General features: G+C 44.1%; 1 protein-coding gene across 1 annotated transcript in view; it reads left to right on the forward strand.

Moving 5' to 3' along the window:
• Positions 1–10,058, forward strand: part of LOC129841923 (annexin A5-like) — a 42,078-nt gene extending 32,020 nt beyond the window's left edge. Inside the window, exons 9-12 of the mRNA XM_055910293.1 lie at positions 3,654–3,749; positions 5,577–5,635; positions 5,852–5,974; positions 9,698–10,058. Coding sequence (XP_055766268.1) covers positions 3,654–3,749; positions 5,577–5,635; positions 5,852–5,974; positions 9,698–9,760 — 341 coding nt within the window. The 3' untranslated portion in view covers positions 9,761–10,058. The remainder of the gene's footprint in view (positions 1–3,653; positions 3,750–5,576; positions 5,636–5,851; positions 5,975–9,697) is intronic.
• Positions 10,059–17,876: the final 7,818 nt, after the last annotated feature.

Raw genomic sequence — 17,876 nt, forward strand, 5'->3', positions numbered from 1 at the left:
ATCACCTGAGGAGAGGTGTGTGTGGGGGCTGAACACCTGAGGAGAGGTGTGTGGGGGGGGATGAACACCTGAGGAGAGGTGTGTGTGTGGGATGAACACCTGAGGAGAGGTGTGTGTGTGGGATGAACACCTGAGGAGAGGTGTGTGTGGGCTGAACACCTGAGGAGAGGTGTGTGTGGGCTGAACACCTGAGGAGAGTTGTGTGTGGGGGCTGAACACCTGAGGAGAGGTGTGTGGGGGCTGAACACCTGAGGAGAGGTGTGTGGGGGCTGAACACCTGAGGAGAGGTGTGTGTGGGGGCTGAACACCTGAGGAGAGGTGTGTGTGGGCTGAACACCTGAGGAGAGGTGTGTGTGGGCTGAACACCTGAGGAGAGGCGTGTGGGGGCTGAACACCTGAGGAGAGGTGTGTGGGGGCTGAACACCTGAGGAGAGGTGTGTGTGGGGGCTGAACACCTGAGGAGAGGTGTGTGTGGGCTGAACACCTGAGGAGAGGTGTGTGTGGGCTGAACACCTGAGGAGAGGTGTGTGGGGGCTGAACACCTGAGGAGAGGTGTGTGTGGGGGGGGGATGAACACCTGAGGAGAGGTGTGTGTGGGGGCTGAACACCTGAGGAGAGGTGTGTGGGGGCTGAACACCTGAGGAGAGGTGTGTGTGGGCTGAACACCTGAGGAGAGGTGTGTGTGGGGGATGAACACCTGAGGAGAGGTGTGTGTGGGGGCTGAACACCTGAGGAGAGGTGTGTGTGGGGGATAAACACCTGAGGAGAGGTGTGTGTGGGGGATAAACACCTGAGGAGAGGTGTGTGTGGGGGGATGAACACCTGAGGAGAGTTGTGTGTGTGGGCTGAACACCTGAGGAGAGGTGTGTGGGGGGGCTGAACACCTGAGGAGAGGTGTGTGGGGGGGCTGAACACCTGAGGAGAGTTGTGTGTGGGGGATGAACACCTGAGGAGAGGTGTGTGGGGGGGCTGAACACCTGAGGAGAGGTGTGTGGGGGGGCTGAACACCTGAGGAGAGGTGTGTGGGGGGGCTGAACACCTGAGGAGAGGTGTGTGGGGGGGATAAACACCTGAGGAGAGGTGTGTGTGGGGGATAAACACCTGAGGAGAGGTGTGTGTGGGGGGGGATGAACACCTGAGGAGAGGTGTGTGTGGGGGATGAACACCTGAGGAGAGGTGTGTGTGGGGGGGGATGAACACCTGAGGATAGGTGTGTGTGGGGGGGGATGAACACCTGAGGAGAGGTGTGTGGGGGGGCTGAACACCTGAGGAGAGGTGTGTGGGGGGGCTGAACACCTGAGGAGAGTTGTGTGTGGGGGATGAACACCTGAGGAGAGGTGTGTGGGGGGGCTGAACACCTGAGGAGAGGTGTGTGGGGGGGCTGAACACCTGAGGAGAGGTGTGTGGGGGGGCTGAACACCTGAGGAGAGGTGTGTGGGGGGGATAAACACCTGAGGAGAGGTGTGTGTGGGGGATAAACACCTGAGGAGAGGTGTGTGTGGGGGGGGATGAACACCTGAGGAGAGGTGTGTGTGGGGGATGAACACCTGAGGAGAGGTGTGTGTGGGGGATGAACACCTGAGGAGAGGTGTGTGTGGGGGGGGATGAACACCTGAGGATAGGTGTGTGTGGGGGGGGCTGAACACCTGAGGATAGGTGTGTGTGGGGGGGGATGAACACCTGAGGAGAGGTGTGTGTGGGGGGGGGGATGAACACCTGAGGAGAGGTGTGTGTGGGGGGGGATGAACACCTGAGGAGAGGTGTGTGTGGGGGATGAACACCTGAGGAGAGGTGTGTGTGGGGGGGGATGAACACCTGAGGATAGGTGTGTGTGGGGGGGGCTGAACACCTGAGGATAGGTGTGTGTGGGGGGGGATGAACACCTGAGGAGAGGTGTGTGTGGGGGGGGGATGAACACCTGAGGAGAGGTGTGTGTGGGGGGGGATGAACACCTGAGGAGAGGTGTGTGTGGGGGGGGATGAACACCTGAGGAGAGGTGTGTGTGGGGGATGAACACCTGAGGAGAGGTGTGTGTGGGGGGGGATGAACACCTGAGGAGAGGTGTGTGTGGGCTGAACACCTGAGGAGAGGTGTGTGTTGGGGCTGAACACCTGAGGAGAGGTGTGTGTGGGCTGATCACCTGAGGAGAGGTGTGTGTGGGGGCTGAACACCTGAGGAGAGGTGTGTGTGTGGGATGAACACCTGAGGAGAGGTGTGTGTGGGGGCTGAACACCTGAGTAGAGGTGTGTGTGTGTGTGGGATGAACACCTGAGGAGAGGTGTGTGTGGGCTGATCACCTGAGGAGAGGTGTGTGTGGGGGCTGAACACCTGAGGAGAGGTGTGTGGGGGGGGGATGAACACCTGAGGAGAGGTGTGTGTGTGGGATGAACACCTGAGGAGAGGTGTGTGTGTGGGATGAACACCTGAGGAGAGGTGTGTGTGGGCTGAACACCTGAGGAGAGGTGTGTGTGGGCTGAACACCTGAGGAGAGTTGTGTGTGGGGGCTGAACACCTGAGGAGAGGTGTGTGGGGGCTGAACACCTGAGGAGAGGTGTGTGGGGGCTGAACACCTGAGGAGAGGTGTGTGTGGGGGCTGAACACCTGAGGAGAGGTGTGTGTGGGCTGAACACCTGAGGAGAGGTGTGTGTGGGCTGAACACCTGAGGAGAGGTGTGTGGGGGCTGAACACCTGAGGAGAGGTGTGTGGGGGCTGAACACCTGAGGAGAGGTGTGTGTGGGGGCTGAACACCTGAGGAGAGGTGTGTGTGGGCTGAACACCTGAGGAGAGGTGTGTGTGGGCTGAACACCTGAGGAGAGGTGTGTGGGGGCTGAACACCTGAGGAGAGGTGTGTGTGGGGGGGGGATGAACACCTGAGGAGAGGTGTGTGTGGGGGCTGAACACCTGAGGAGAGGTGTGTGTGGGCTGAACACCTGAGGAGAGGTGTGTGTGGGGGATGAACACCTGAGGAGAGGTGTGTGTGGGGGCTGAACACCTGAGGAGAGGTGTGTGTGGGGGATAAACACCTGAGGAGAGGTGTGTGTGGGGGATAAACACCTGAGGAGAGGTGTGTGTGGGGGGATGAACACCTGAGGAGAGTTGTGTGTGTGGGCTGAACACCTGAGGAGAGGTGTGTGTGGGGGGGCTGAACACCTGAGGAGAGGTGTGTTGGGGATGAACACCTGAGGAGAGGTGTGTGTGGGGGCTGAACACCTGAGGAGAGGTGTGTGTGGGGATAAACACCTGAGGAGAGGGGTGTGTGGGGATAAACACCTGAGGAGAGGTGTGTGTGGGGGGGGATGAACACCTGAGGAGAGGTGTGTGTGGGGGATAAACACCTGAGGAGAGGTGTGTGTGTGGGGGCTGAACACCTGAGGAGAGGTGTGTGTGTGGGGGCTGAACACCTGAGGAGAGGTGTGTGTGGGGGCTGAACACCTGAGGAGAGGTGTGTGTGGGGGCTGAACACCTGAGGAGAGGTGTGTGTGGGGGCTGAACACCTGAGGAGAGGTGTGTGTGGGGGCTGAACACCTGAGGAGAGGTGTGTGTGGGATGAACACCTGAGGAGAGGTGTGTGTGTGAGAGAGATCTGTGTTTATAAAGGGTATCAACACACACTCACTCAGTGACATTGACGTGTGTGTGTGTGTGTGTATCAGTGTTTGCTGCGTACATGAAGCTGGCGGGGTATGAGATGGAAGAGAGTGTTCAGAGAGAGACTTCTGGAGGACTGAGAGACCTGCTACTGGCTGTGGGTAAGTCTCTCACACACACACACACACACACACACACACACACACACACACACACACACACACACACACACACACACACACACACACACACACACACACACACACACACACACACACACACACACACACACACACACACACACACAATCACAACAATAATAATAATCTCTCTCTCTCTGTGTCTCTCTCTGTGTCTCTCTCTCTCTCTGTCTCTCTCTGTCTCTCTCTCTCTGTCTCTCTGTGTCTCTCTCTGTGTCTCTCTCTGTGTCTCTCTCTCTCTGTCTCTCTTTGTCTCTCTCTCTCTCTGTGTCTCTCTCTCTCTCTCTCTCTCTGTCTCTCTCGCTCTCTCTCTCTGTCTCTCTCTCTCTCTGTCTCTCTCTGTCTCTCTCTCTCTGTCTCTCTGTGTCTCTCTCTGTGTCTCTCTCTGTGTCTCTCTCTCTCTGTCTCTCTTTGTCTCTCTCTCTCTCTCTCTCTCTCTGTGTCTCTCTCTCTCTCTCTCTGTGTCTCTCTCTCTCTGTGACTCTCTCTCTCTCTGTCTCTCTGTGTCTCTCTCTCTCTCTGTCTCTCTGTGACTCTCTCTTTCTCCGTCTCTCTGTGTGTGTCTCTCTATCTCTCTCTCTCTCTCTCTCTCTGTGACTCTCTCTCTCTCTGTCTCTCTGTGTCTCTCTCTCTCTCTGTCTCTCTCTCTCTCAATTCAATTCAATTCAAGGGGCTTTATTGGCATGGGAAACATGTGTTAACATTGCCAAAGCAAGTGAGGTAGATAATACACAAAAGTGAAATAAACAATACAAATTAACAGTAAACATTACACATACAGAAGTTTCAAAACAAGAAAGACATTACAAATGTCATATTATATATATACAGTGTTGTAACAATGTACAAATGGTTAAAGCACACAAGTTAAAATAAATAAGCATAAATATGGGTTGTATTTACAATGGTGTTTGTTCTTCACTGGTTGCCCTTTTCTTGTGGCAACAGGTCACAAATCTTGCTGCTGTGATGCACACTGTGGAATTTCTCCCAGTAGATATGGGAGTTTATCAAAATTGGATTTGTTTTCAAATTCTTTGTGGATCTGTGTAATCTGAGGGAAATATGTCTCTCTAATATGGTCATACATTGGGCAGGAGGTTAGGAAGTGCAGCTCAGTTTCCACCTCATTTTGTGGGCAGTGAGCACATAGCCTGTCTTCTCTTGAGAGCCATGTCTGCCTACGGCGGCCTTTCTCAATAGCAAGGCTATGCTCACTGAGTCTGTACATAGTCAAAGCTTTCCTTAAGTTTGGGTCAGTCACAGTGGTCAGGTATTCTGCCACTGTATACTCTCTGTTTAGGGCCAAATAGCATTCTAGTTTGCTCTGTTTTTTTGTTAATTGTTAATTCTCTCTCTGTCTCTCTGTGTCTCTCTCTCTCTCTCTGTCTCTCTGTGTCTCTCTCTCTCTCTCTCTCTCTGTGACTCTCTCTCTCTCTGTCTCTCTGTGTCTCTCTCTCTCTCTGTCTCTCTGTGACTCTCTCTTTCTCCGTCTCTCTGTGTGTGTCTCTCTATCTCTCTCTCTCTCTCTCTCTCTCTGTCTCTCTCTCTCTGTCTCTCTCTCTGTCTCTCTCTCTCTCTCTCTCTCTCTCTGTGTCTCTCTCTCTCTCTCTGTCTCTCTCTCTCTGTGTCTCTCTCTGTCTCTCTGTGTCTCTCTCTTCCTCCATCTCTGTCTCTCTGTGTCTCTCTCTGTCTCTCTTTGTCTCTCTCTCTCTGTGTCTCTCTTTCTCTCTCTATCCCCTCTCTCCATATCTGTCCTCTCTACCTTCCTCTGTCTCTCCTCTGTAGTAAAGTGTGCTAGAAGCGTCCCAGCCTACTTTGCAGAGACTCTGTACTATTCGATGAAGGTAAGAATCTATGTTCTCCGTACTACGAAGAAGATCATTCTATATTAGATATGTGTTTTTAGAACTGTGTGTGTGTGTGTGTGTGTGTGTGTGTGTGTGTGTGTGTGTGTGTGTGTGTGTGTGTGTGTGTGTGTGTGTGTGTGTGTGTGTGTGTGTGTGTGTGTGTGTGTGTGTGTGTGTGTGTGTGTGTGTGTGTGTGTGTGTGTGTGTGTGCAGGGCGGTGGAACTGACGACCAGACCTTAATCAGAGTGATGGTGAGTCGTAGTGAAGTGGACATGTTGGATATCAGAGCTGATTACAGACGCCTCTTCGCCAAGTCACTGCACTCTGCTATACAGGTATATACTGAATATCTCTCTCTCTGCACTCTGCTATACAGGTATATACTGACTATCTCTCTCTCTGTACTCTGCTATACAGGTATATACTGACTATCTCTCTCTCTGTACTCTGCTATACAGGTATATACTGAATATCTCTCTCTCTGCACTCTGCTATACAGGTATATACTGACTATCTCTCTCTCTGTACTCTGCTATACAGGTATATACTGAATATCTCTCTCTCTGTACTCTGCTATACAGGTATATACTGACTATCTCTCTCTCTGTACTCTGCTATACAGGTATATACTGACTATCTCTCTCTCTGTACTCTGCTATACAGGTATATACTGACTATCTCTCTCTCTGTACTCTGCTATACAGGTATATACTGACTATCTCTCTCTCTGTACTCTGCTATACAGGTATATACTGACTATCTCTCTCTCTGTACTCTGCTATACAGGTATATACTGACTATCTCTCTCTCTGTACTCTGCTATACAGGTATATACTGAATATCTCTCTCTCTGTACTCTGCTATACAGGTATATACTGTCTGTAATGAACTTTTGACTGAAAATGTATTGAGTAAAAAAGTACATTATTTTCTTCGTGAAGTAAAAGTGAAAGTAGTTATATCTATATGTCTTTACTCTGCTATACAGGTAAAAAAATGTATAGTAAAGTACAGATACCCCCAAAATACTGTTTATATCTATCTCTGTACTCTGCTATACAGGTATATTTATACATATATATACTGTTTATATATATATATCTGTCTGTACTCTGCTATACAGGTATATTTACAGTTGAAGTCGGAGGTTTACATACACATAAAGACGTATTTTAATCCGAATCATTAAGCCTTAGGTTGGAGTCATTAACACTCGTTTGTCAACCACTCCACAAATTTCTTGTTAACAAACTATAGTTTTGGCAAGTCGGTTAGGACATCTACTTTGTGCAGGACACAAGTAATTTTTCCAACAATTGTTTACAGAGAGATTATTTCACTTATAATTCACTGTCTCACAATTCCAGTGGGTCAGAAGTTTACATACAGTAAGTTGACTGCGCCTTTAAACAGATTGGAAAATTCCAGAAAATGATGTCATGGCTTTAGAAGCTTCTGATAGGCTAATTGACATCATTTGAGTTAATTGGAGGTGTACCTGTGGATGTATTTCAAGGCCTACCTTCAAACTCAGTGCCTCTTTGCTTGACATTATGGGAAAATCAAAAGATATCAGCCAAGACCTCAGAAAACAATTGTAGACCTCCACAAGTCTGGTTCATCCTTGGGAGCAATTTCCAAATGCCTGAATGAACCACGTTCATCTGTACAAATAATAGTACGCAAGTATAAACACCATGGGACCACACAGCCGTCATACCGCTCAGGAAGGAGACGCGTTCTGTCTCCTAGAGATGAACGTACTTTGGTGCGAAAAGTGCAAATCAATCCCAGAACAACAGCAAAGGACCTTGTGACGATGCTGGAGGAAACAGGTACAAAAGTATCTATATCCACAGTAAAACGAGTCCTATATTGACATAACCTGAAAGGCCGCTCAGCAAGGAAGAAGCCACTGCTCCAAAACCGCCATAAAAAGCCAGACTACGGTTTGCAACTGCACATGGGGACAAAGATCGTACTTTTTGGAGAAATATCCTCTGGTCTGATGAAACAAAAATAGAACTGTTTGGCCATAATGACCATTGTTATGTTTGGAGGAAAAAGGGGAGGCTTGCAAGCCGAAGAACACCATCCCAACCATGACGCTCGGGGGTGACAGCATCATGTTGTGTGCATGTTGGGTGCTTTGCTGCAGGAGGGACTGGTGCACTGCACAAAATAGATGGCATCATGAGGATGGAAAATGATGTGGATGTATTGAAGCAACATCTCAAGCCATCAGTCAGGAAGTTAAAGCTTGGTCGCAAATCGGTCTTCCAACTGGACAATGACCCCAAGCATACTTCCAAAGTTGTGGCAAAATGGCTTAAGGACAACAAAGTCGAGGTATTGGAGTGGCCATCACAAAGCCCTGACCTCAATCCCATAGAAAATTTGTGGGCAGAACTGAAAAGGCGTGTGTGAGCAAGGAGGCCGACAAACCTGACTCAGTTACAACAGCTCTGTCTGGAGGAATGGGCCAAAATTCACCCAACTTATTGTGGGAAACTTGTGGAAGGCTACCCAAAATGTTTGACCCAAGGTAAACAATTTAAAGGCAATGCTCCCAAATACTAATTGAGTTTATGTAAACTTCTGACCCACTGGGAATGTGATGAAAGAAATAAAAGCTGAAATAAATAATTCTCTCTACTATTATTCTGACATTTCACATTCTTAAAATAAAGTGGTGATCCTAACTGACCCAAGTAGAATAATAGTGAAGACATCATAACTATGAAATACAAGGTATGGAATCATGTAGTAACCAAAAAAAGAGTGTTAAACAAATCAAAATATATTTTATATTTTGAGATTCTTCAAAGTGGCCAGCCTTTGCCTTGATGACAGCTTTGCACACTCTTGGCATTCTCTCAACCAGCTTCATAAGGTAGTAACCTGGAATGCATTTCAATTAACAGGTGTGCCTTTTTAAAGTTAATTTGTGGAATTTCTTTCCTTCTTAATGCGTTTGAGTCAATCAGTTGTGTTGTGACAAGGTAGGGGGGTATACAGAAGATAGCCCTATTTGGTAAAAGTCGAAGTCCATATTATGACAAAAACAGCTCAAATAAGCAAAGAGAAACGACAGTCCATCAATTCTTTAAGACATGAAGGTCAGTCAATACGGAACATTTCAAGAACTTTGAAAGTTTCTTCAAGTCCAGTCGCAAAAACCATCAAGCGCTATGATGAAACTGGCTCTCATGAGGACCACCACAGGAAAGGAAAGACCCAGAGTTACCTCTGCTGCAGAGGATAAGTTCATTAGAGTCACCAGACTCAGAAATTGCAGCCCAAATAAATGCTTCACAGAGTTCAAGTAACAGACACATCTCAACATCAACTGTTCAGAGGAGACTAAGTGAATCAGTCCTTCATGGTTGAATTGCTGCAAAGAAACTTCTACTAAAGGACACCAATAAGAAGAAGAGACTTGCTTGGGCCAAGAAACACGAGCAGTGGACATTAGACCAGTGGACATTAGACCAGTGGACATTAGACCGGTGGACATTAGACCGGTGGACATTAGACCGGTGGACATTAGACCAGTGGACATTAGACCAGTGGACATTAGACCGGTGGACATTAGACTGGTGGACATTAGACCAGTGGACATTAAACCGGTGGACATTAGACCAGTGGACATTAGACCAGTGGACATTAGACCGGTGGACATTAGACTGGTGGACATTAGACCAGTGGACATTAAACCGGTGGACATTAGACCGGTGGAAATCTGTCCTTGGGTCTGAACTCCTTCAAGACCGTTGGAAAAAGCATTCCACGTGAAGCTGGTTGAGAGAATGCCAAGATTGTGCAAAGCTGTCATCAAGTCGAAGGGTATTTGAAGAATCTCAGCACTACAGGCCAGTAATAGAGTGACTGTAATGTTGTTGATCCTCTGTCTTTTCCAATGTGTGTCAGAGACAGTCTTTGTCTCTCTCTCTCCCTCTCACTATACCTGTATATCTCTCTCTCCCTGCCTCTACCCAGCCTATCTATGGACTTCACATAATGGTCTGTTTCTATGAGTAAGTATGTGTGTGTTGCAGGGGGATACCTCTGGTGACTACCGTAAGGCCCTCCTCCTGCTCTGTGGCGGCAATGACGCGTAACCGTGGTGATGACCCCTGAAGGGGCGGGACCTGGAGAGACATCCGCTCTGAATGGCCCCTCCAGCTATCAATCACTCTAAGTCCTGTGTAAGCCAATAGGAGAGCTCTGGTGGCCACGGTGCAGCCCTGTGATAGGTTATGAGTGATAAGACTTTAATCCTGTGTTTATCTGTAGCTAACATCCTTTAAGATTTACTCTGCTTCATATCTACATCACTAAAGTCATATTAATATTAAGTAATTTTTTAATATCAGTAATAAAATAACTAAAGACTGTTTTAATGTTTGTACTGTTTGTAAGGCAACACTGAAGACATAATAAACATTTTAATAGCAGGTTTGTAGTGAGATGTGTCTGTCTGTCTGTGTAGTGAGACCTGTCTGTCTGTGTAGTGAGACGTGTCTGTCTGTTTGTGTAGTGAGACCTGTCTGTCTGTGTAGTGAGACCTGTCTGTCTGTGTAGTGAGACCTGTCTGTCTGTGTAGTGAGACCTGTCTGTCTGTGTAGTGAGACGTGTCTGTCTGTCTGTGTAGTGAGACCTGTCTGTCTGTTTGTGTAGTGAGACCTGTCTGTCTGTGTAGTGAGACCTGTCTGTCTGTCTGTGTAGTGAGACCTGTCTGTCTGTGTAGTGAGACCTGTCTGTCTGTCTGTCTGTGTAGTGAGACCTGTCTGTCTGTGTAGTGACACGTGTCTGTCTGTGTAGTGAGACCTGTCTGTCTGTCTGTCTGTGTAGTGAGACCTGTCTGTCTGTGTAGTGAGACCTGTCTGTCTGTCTGTGTAGTGAGACCTGTCTGTCTGTCTGTGTAGTGAGACCTGTCTGTCTGTCTGTGTAGTGAGACCTGTCTGTCTGTCTGTGTAGTGAGACCTGTCTGTCTGTCTGTGTAGTGAGACCTGTCTGTCTGTGTAGTGAGACCTGTCTGTCTGTGTAGTGAGATGACCTGGTCGCTAGGAGACACAACTGTTAACTTTTATTCAGTTATCCGTAGTTTGAGGTTTTATTGGGATTATAACAACACATGATGTCATCTAAAGTAAATATACATACAGTGGGAGAACAAGTATTTCATACACTGCCGATTTTGCAGGTTTTCCTACTTACAAAGCATGTAGAGATCTGTAATTTTTATCATAGATACACTTCAACTGTGAGAGACAGAATCTAAAACAAAAATCCAGAAAATCACATTGTATGATTTTTAAGTAATTAATTTGCATTTTATTGTACTGTTATATATATCTCTTTCTCTCTCCATCTCTCCTTCCTCTTTTTTCTCTTCCTCTCTCCTTCCTCTTCCCCTCTCTTCGTCAAGATAATCCATCCATCTGACAGGTGTGGCATATCAAGAAGCTGATTAAACAGCATGACCATTACACAGGTGCACCTTGTGCTGGGGACAATAAAAGGCCACTCTAAAATGTGCAGTTTTGTCACACAACACAATGCCAGTGTCACGGATCCCCACGGTACTGCTGCTCATTCTGTTCACCAGTTCCGGAGGTCGACATCACTGAACGCGATTCATTATCATAAACCCCGGACTGTCTTGTCTGATTACACACACCTGGTTCCCATTCCCCCTGATGTATAGTTTGTATACAGTTGAAGTCGGAAGTTTACACTTAGGTTGGAGTCATTAATACTTGTTTTTCAACCACTTCACAAATTTATTGTTAACAAACTATAGCTTTGGCAAGTCGGTTAGGACATCTACTTTGTGCATGAGACAAGTAATTTTAACCAACAATTGTTTACAGACAGATTATTTCACTTATAATTCACTGTATCACAATTCCAGTGGGTCAGAAGTTTAACCTTTCAGGGCTACCCATCCCGGATCTGGGAGCATCCTCATCAAAAAAGCTGACTAGCATAGCCTAGCCTAACGGGACAGGGATATCGTATAATATAATTTCATGATATCACAAGTCCAATACAGCAAACACAATATGTATTTATATTATCTTACCACAATAGCCAAACACACAAAGCCATTTATTCACCGCCAACATAGCTTTCACAAAAACCAGCAATAGAGATAAAATGTATCACTAACCTTTGGACAACTTCATCAGATGACAGTCTTATAACATCATGTTATACAATACATTTATGTTTTGTTCGAAAATGTGCATATTTAGAGCTGCAAATCGTGGTTATACATTGTGAATACGTAGCAACAATTCACCAGAATGTCTGGAGATATTTTGGACACTCACCTAATCTGACCAAAGAACTCATCATAAACTTTACATAAAAATACTTGTATGGCAAATGAAAGATACACTGGTTCTTAATGCAACCGCTGTGTTAGATTTAAAAAAATAACTTTACTACAACATACAGCATGCATTATTGTGAGACAGCGCTCACCTATTCTCCGCCGTGTTGGAGCCAACATATTACACAAAAATACAAAATAACATCATAAATATTCTCTTACTTTTGCTTCCATCAGAATGTTGTGCAAGAAGTCCTTTCCAGAATAAAACGTTGTTTGGTTTTAGAATGTCCATTTCTAATGTCGAATTAGCAACTGGCTAGCATTGTGGCGCGAACATGCCCATCATGTTCATCATGGCGCCTGGAACGAAAAATTCCAAAATTCCCAATAAATGTCGACTAAACTCGGTTGATGATGTTCTTCTCATATGAATCCAATAATGAGAGCCGGAGCAATTCGTAGTGTATACCGAACGCTTTTCAGAAGACCATGTGAGGTTCCCCCGGCGCACAGCTGAATACTGACGATAGGGCGGACCTGTCACTCCAAAAGCTCTCATTCGGCCTCACATCAAGCTAGACACCCCATTCAACCTTCTACTGCCTGTTGACATCTAGTGGAAGGCGTATGAAGTGCATACAGATCCATAAATATAAGCCAGTTGAATAGGCAGGCCCTGACAGAGCCACATTTTCAGAATTTTCACTTCCTGTATGGGAGTTTGCTGCCAAATGAGTTCTGTTTTACTCACACATATAATTCATACAGTTTTAGAAACTTCAGAGTGTTTTCTATCCAATAGTAATAATAATATGCATATTGTATGATCTAGAACAGAGTACGAGGCCGTTTAATTTGGGCACGATTTTTTCCAAAGTGAAAACAGGGCCCCCCTATTCACAAGAAGTTTTAAATACACTAAATTGACTGTGCTTTTAAACAGCTTGGAAAATTCCAGAAAATTATGTCATGGCTTTAGAAGCTTCTGATAGGATTATTGACATCATTTGAGTTATTTGGAGGTGTACCTGTGGATGTATTTCAAGGCCTACCTTCAAACTCAGTGCCTCTTTTCTTGACATCATGGCGAAATCAAAAGAAATCAGCTAAAACCTCACGAAATAAATTGGAGACCTCCACAAGTCTGGTTCATCCTTGGGAGGAATTTCCAAACGCCTGAAGGTACCACGTTCATCTGTACAAACAATAGTATGCAAGTATAAACACCATGGGACCACGCAGCCGTCATACAGCTCAGGAAGGAGACGCGTTCTGTCTCCTAGAGATGAACGTACTTTGGTGCGAAAAGTGCAAATCAATCCCAGAACAACATCAAAGGACCTTGTGACGATGCTGGAGGAAACGGGTACAAAAGTATCTATATCCACAGTAAAACGAGTCCTATATCGACATAACCTGAAAGGCCGCTCAGCAATAGACCTGGCCTGCATTATACTAGACCAGGCCTGTATTATAATAGCCCTGGCCTGTATTATATTTGAACTAGCCTGTATTATACTACAACTGGCCTGTACACCTGGCCAGTATTATAATAGACCTGCATTATAATAGATCTGGCGTGTATTTTAATAGACCTGACCTGTATTATAATTGACCTGGTCTATATTATAATAATCCTGGTCTGTATTATAATAGACCTGGTCTGTATTATAATAGACCTGGCCTATATTAATATTCACCCGGCCTGTATAATAATAATAGACCTGGTCTATATTATAATAGACCTGGTCTGTATTAATATTCACCTGGCCTGTATTATAATAGACCTGTCCTGTTTAATAATAGACCTGACCTGTAGACCTGGCCTGTTTAATAATAGACCTGACCTGTATTATAATAGACCTGGCCTGTATTATAATATACCTGGCCTGTAGACCTGACCTGTATTATAATAGACCTGGCCTGTATTATAATAGACCTGGCCTGTATTATAATAGACCTGGCCTGTATTATAATAGACCTAGCCTGTAAACCTGTACTATGATAGACCTGGCCTGTATTAAACTAGAGCTAGCCTATAGACCTGTCCTGTATTATAATAAACCTGGCCTGTATTATAATATACCTGATCTGCAGACCTGTCCTGTACTATAATGTACCTGGTCTTTATTATAATAGACCTGGCCTGTATTATAATAGACCTGGCCTGTATTATAATAGAACTGGTATGTATTATACTAGACCTGGCCTGTAGACCTGGCCTGTATTATAAATGACCTGGCCTGTATTGTATTAGACCTGGCCTGTAGACCTGGCCTGTATTATAAAAGACCTGGCCTGTATTATAAAAGACCTGGCCTGTATTATAATAGACCCGGTCTGTATTATAATTAACCCGGTCTGTTTTATAATAGACCTGGCCTGTCTTATAATAGACCTGGCCTGTATTATAATAGACCTGGCCTGTATTATAATAGACCTGACCTGTGTTATAACAGACCTTACCTGTGTTATAACAGACCTTACCTGTGTTATAATAGACCTGGCCTGTATTTTAATAGACCTGGTCTGTATTATAATAGACCTGGTCTGTAGACCTGACCTGTATTATATTATAACTGGTCTGTATTATAATAGACCTGGTCTGTATTATAATAGACCTGGCCTGTATTATAATAGACCTGGCCCGTAGACCTGACCTGTATTATATTATAACTGGTCTGTATTATAATAGACCTGGCCTGTATTATAATAGACCTGGCCTGTATTATAATAGACCTGGCCTGTATTATAATAGACCTGGTCTGTATTATAATAGACCTGGTCTGTATTATAATAGACCTGACCTGTAGACCTGACCTGTATTATATAATAACTGGTCTGTATTATAATAGACCTGGTCTGTATTATAATAGACCTGGTCTGTATTATAATAGACCTGACCTGTATTATAATAGACCTGGCCTGTATTATAATAGACCTGGCCTGTATTATAATAGACCTGGCCTGTATTTTAATAGACCTGGTCTGTATTATAATAGAACTGGTCTGTAGACCTGACCTGTATTATATTATAACTGGTCTGTATTATAATAGACCTGGTCTGTATTATAATAGACCTGGCCTCTATTATAATATACCTGGCCCATATGATAATAGACCTGACCTGTAGACCTGACCTGTATTATATTATTACTGGTCTGTATTATAATAGACCTGGTCTGTATTATAATAGACCTGGCCTGTATTATAATAGACCTGGTCTGTATTATAATAGACCTGACCTGTATTATAACAGACCTGACCTGTATTATATCATAACTGGTCTGTATTATAATAGATCTGGTCTGTATTATAATAGACCTGGCCTGTATTATAATAGACCTGGTTTGTATTATAATAGACCTGGTCTGTATTATAATAGACCTGGCCTGTATTATAATAGACCTGGTCTGTATTATAATAGACCTCACCTGTATTATAATAGACCTGGCCCGTATTATAATAGACCTGGCCTGTATTATAACAGACCTGGCCTGTATTATAATAGACCTGACCTGTATTATAATAGACCTGGCCTGTATTATAATAGACCTGGCCTGTATTATAATAGACCTGACCTGTAGACCTGACCTGTATTATATTATAACTGGTCTGTATTATAATAGACCTGGTCTGTATTATAATAGACCTGGCCTGTTTTACAATAGACCTGGTCTGTTTTATAATAGACCTGGTCAGTATTATAATAGACCTGACCTGTATTATGATAGACCTGGCCTGTATTGTAATAGACCTGGTCTGTATTATAATAGACCTGGTCTGTAGACCTGACCTGTATTATATTATAACTGGTCTGTATTATAATAGACCTTGTCTGTATTATAATAGACCTGGCCTGTATTATAATAGACCTGGTCTGTATTATAATAGATCTGGCCTGTATTTTAAAATACCTGGTCTGTATTATAATAGACCTGGTCTGTATTATAATAGACCTGGTCTGTATTATAATAGACCTGGCCTGTATTATAATAGACCTGGTCTGTTTTATAATAGATCTGGCCTGTAGACCTGACCTGTATTATATTATAACTGGTCTGTATTATAATAGACCTTGTCTGTATTATAATAGACCTGGCCTGTATTATAATAGACCTGGTCTGTATTATAATAGATCTGGCCTGTATTTTAAAATACCTGGTCTGTATTATAATAGACCTGGTCTGTATTATAATAGACCTGGTCTGTATTATAATAGACCTGGCCTGTATTATAATAGACCTGGTCTGTTTTATAATGGATCTGGCCTGTATTTTAATAGACCTGGTCTGTATTATAATAGACCTGGTCTGTAGACCTGACCTGTATTGTATTATAACTGGTCTGTATTATAATAGACCTGGCCTGTATTATAATAGACCTGGTCTGTATTATAATAGACCTGGTCTGTATTATAATAGACCTGGTCTGTATTATAATAGACCTGATCTGCATTATAACAGACCTGGCCTGTATTATAATAGACCTTGCCTGTATTATAACAGACCTGGCCTGTATTATAATAGACCTGACCTGTATTATAATAGACCTGGCCTGTATTATAATAGACCTGGCCTTTATTATAATAGACCTGACCTGTAGACCTGACCTGTATTATATTATAACTGGTCTTTATTATAATAGACCTGGTCTGTATTATAATAGACCTGGTCTGTATTATAATAGACCTGACCTGCATTATAATAGACCTGGCCTGTATTATAACAGACCTGGGCAGTTTTATAATAGACCTGGCTTGTATTATAATAGACCTGGCCTGTATTATAATAGACCTGGCCTGTATTATAATAGCCCTGGCCTGTATTATATTTGACCTAGCCTGTATTATACTACACCTGGCCTGTACACCTGGCCAGTATTATAATAGACCTGCATTATAATAGACCTGGCCTGTATTTTAATAGACCTGACCTGTATTATAATTGACCTGGTCTATATTATAATAAACCTGGTCTGTATTATAATAGACCTGGTCTGTATTATAATAGACCTGGCCTATATTAATATTCACCCGGCCTGTATAATAATAATAGACCTGGTCTATATTATAATAGACCTGGTCTGTATTAATATTCACCTGGCCTGTATTATAATAGACCTGTCCTGTTTAATAATAGACCTGACCTGTAGACCTGGCCTGTTTAATAATAGACCTGACCTGTATTATAATAGACCTGGCCTGTATTATAATATACCTGGCCTGTAGACCTGACCTGTATTATAATAGACCTGGCCTGTATTATAATAGACCTGGCCTGTATTATAATAGACCTGGCCTGTATTATAATAGACCTAGCCTGTAAACCTGTACTATGATAGACCTGGCCTGTATTAAACTAGAGCTAGCCTAAAGACCTGTCCTGTATTATAATAAACCTGGCCTGTATTATAATATACCTGATCTGTAGACCTGTCCTGTAATATAATGTACCTGGCCTGTATTATAATAGACCTGGCCTGTATTATAATAGACATGGCCTGTATTATAATAGACCTGGCCTGTATTATAATAGAACTGGTATGTATTATACTAGACCTGGCCTGTAGACCTGGCCTGTATTATAAATGACCTGGCCTGTATTGTATTAGACCTGGCCTGTAGACCTGGCCTGTATTATAAAAGACCTGGCCTGTATTATAAAAGACCTGGCCTGTATTATAATAGACCCGGTCTGTATTATAATTAACCCGGTCTGTTTTATAATAGACCTGGCCTGTCTTATAATAGACCTGGCCTGTATTATAATAGACCTGGCCTGTATTATAATAGACCTGACCTGTGTTATAACAGACCTTACCTGTGTTATAACAGACCTTACCTGTGTTATAACAGACCTTACCTGTGTTATAATAGACCTGGCCTGTATTTT

This window comes from Salvelinus fontinalis, unplaced genomic scaffold (assembly GCF_029448725.1).
Source record: "Salvelinus fontinalis isolate EN_2023a unplaced genomic scaffold, ASM2944872v1 scaffold_0003, whole genome shotgun sequence".
Classification (NCBI taxonomy): Eukaryota; Metazoa; Chordata; class Actinopteri; order Salmoniformes; family Salmonidae; genus Salvelinus; species Salvelinus fontinalis.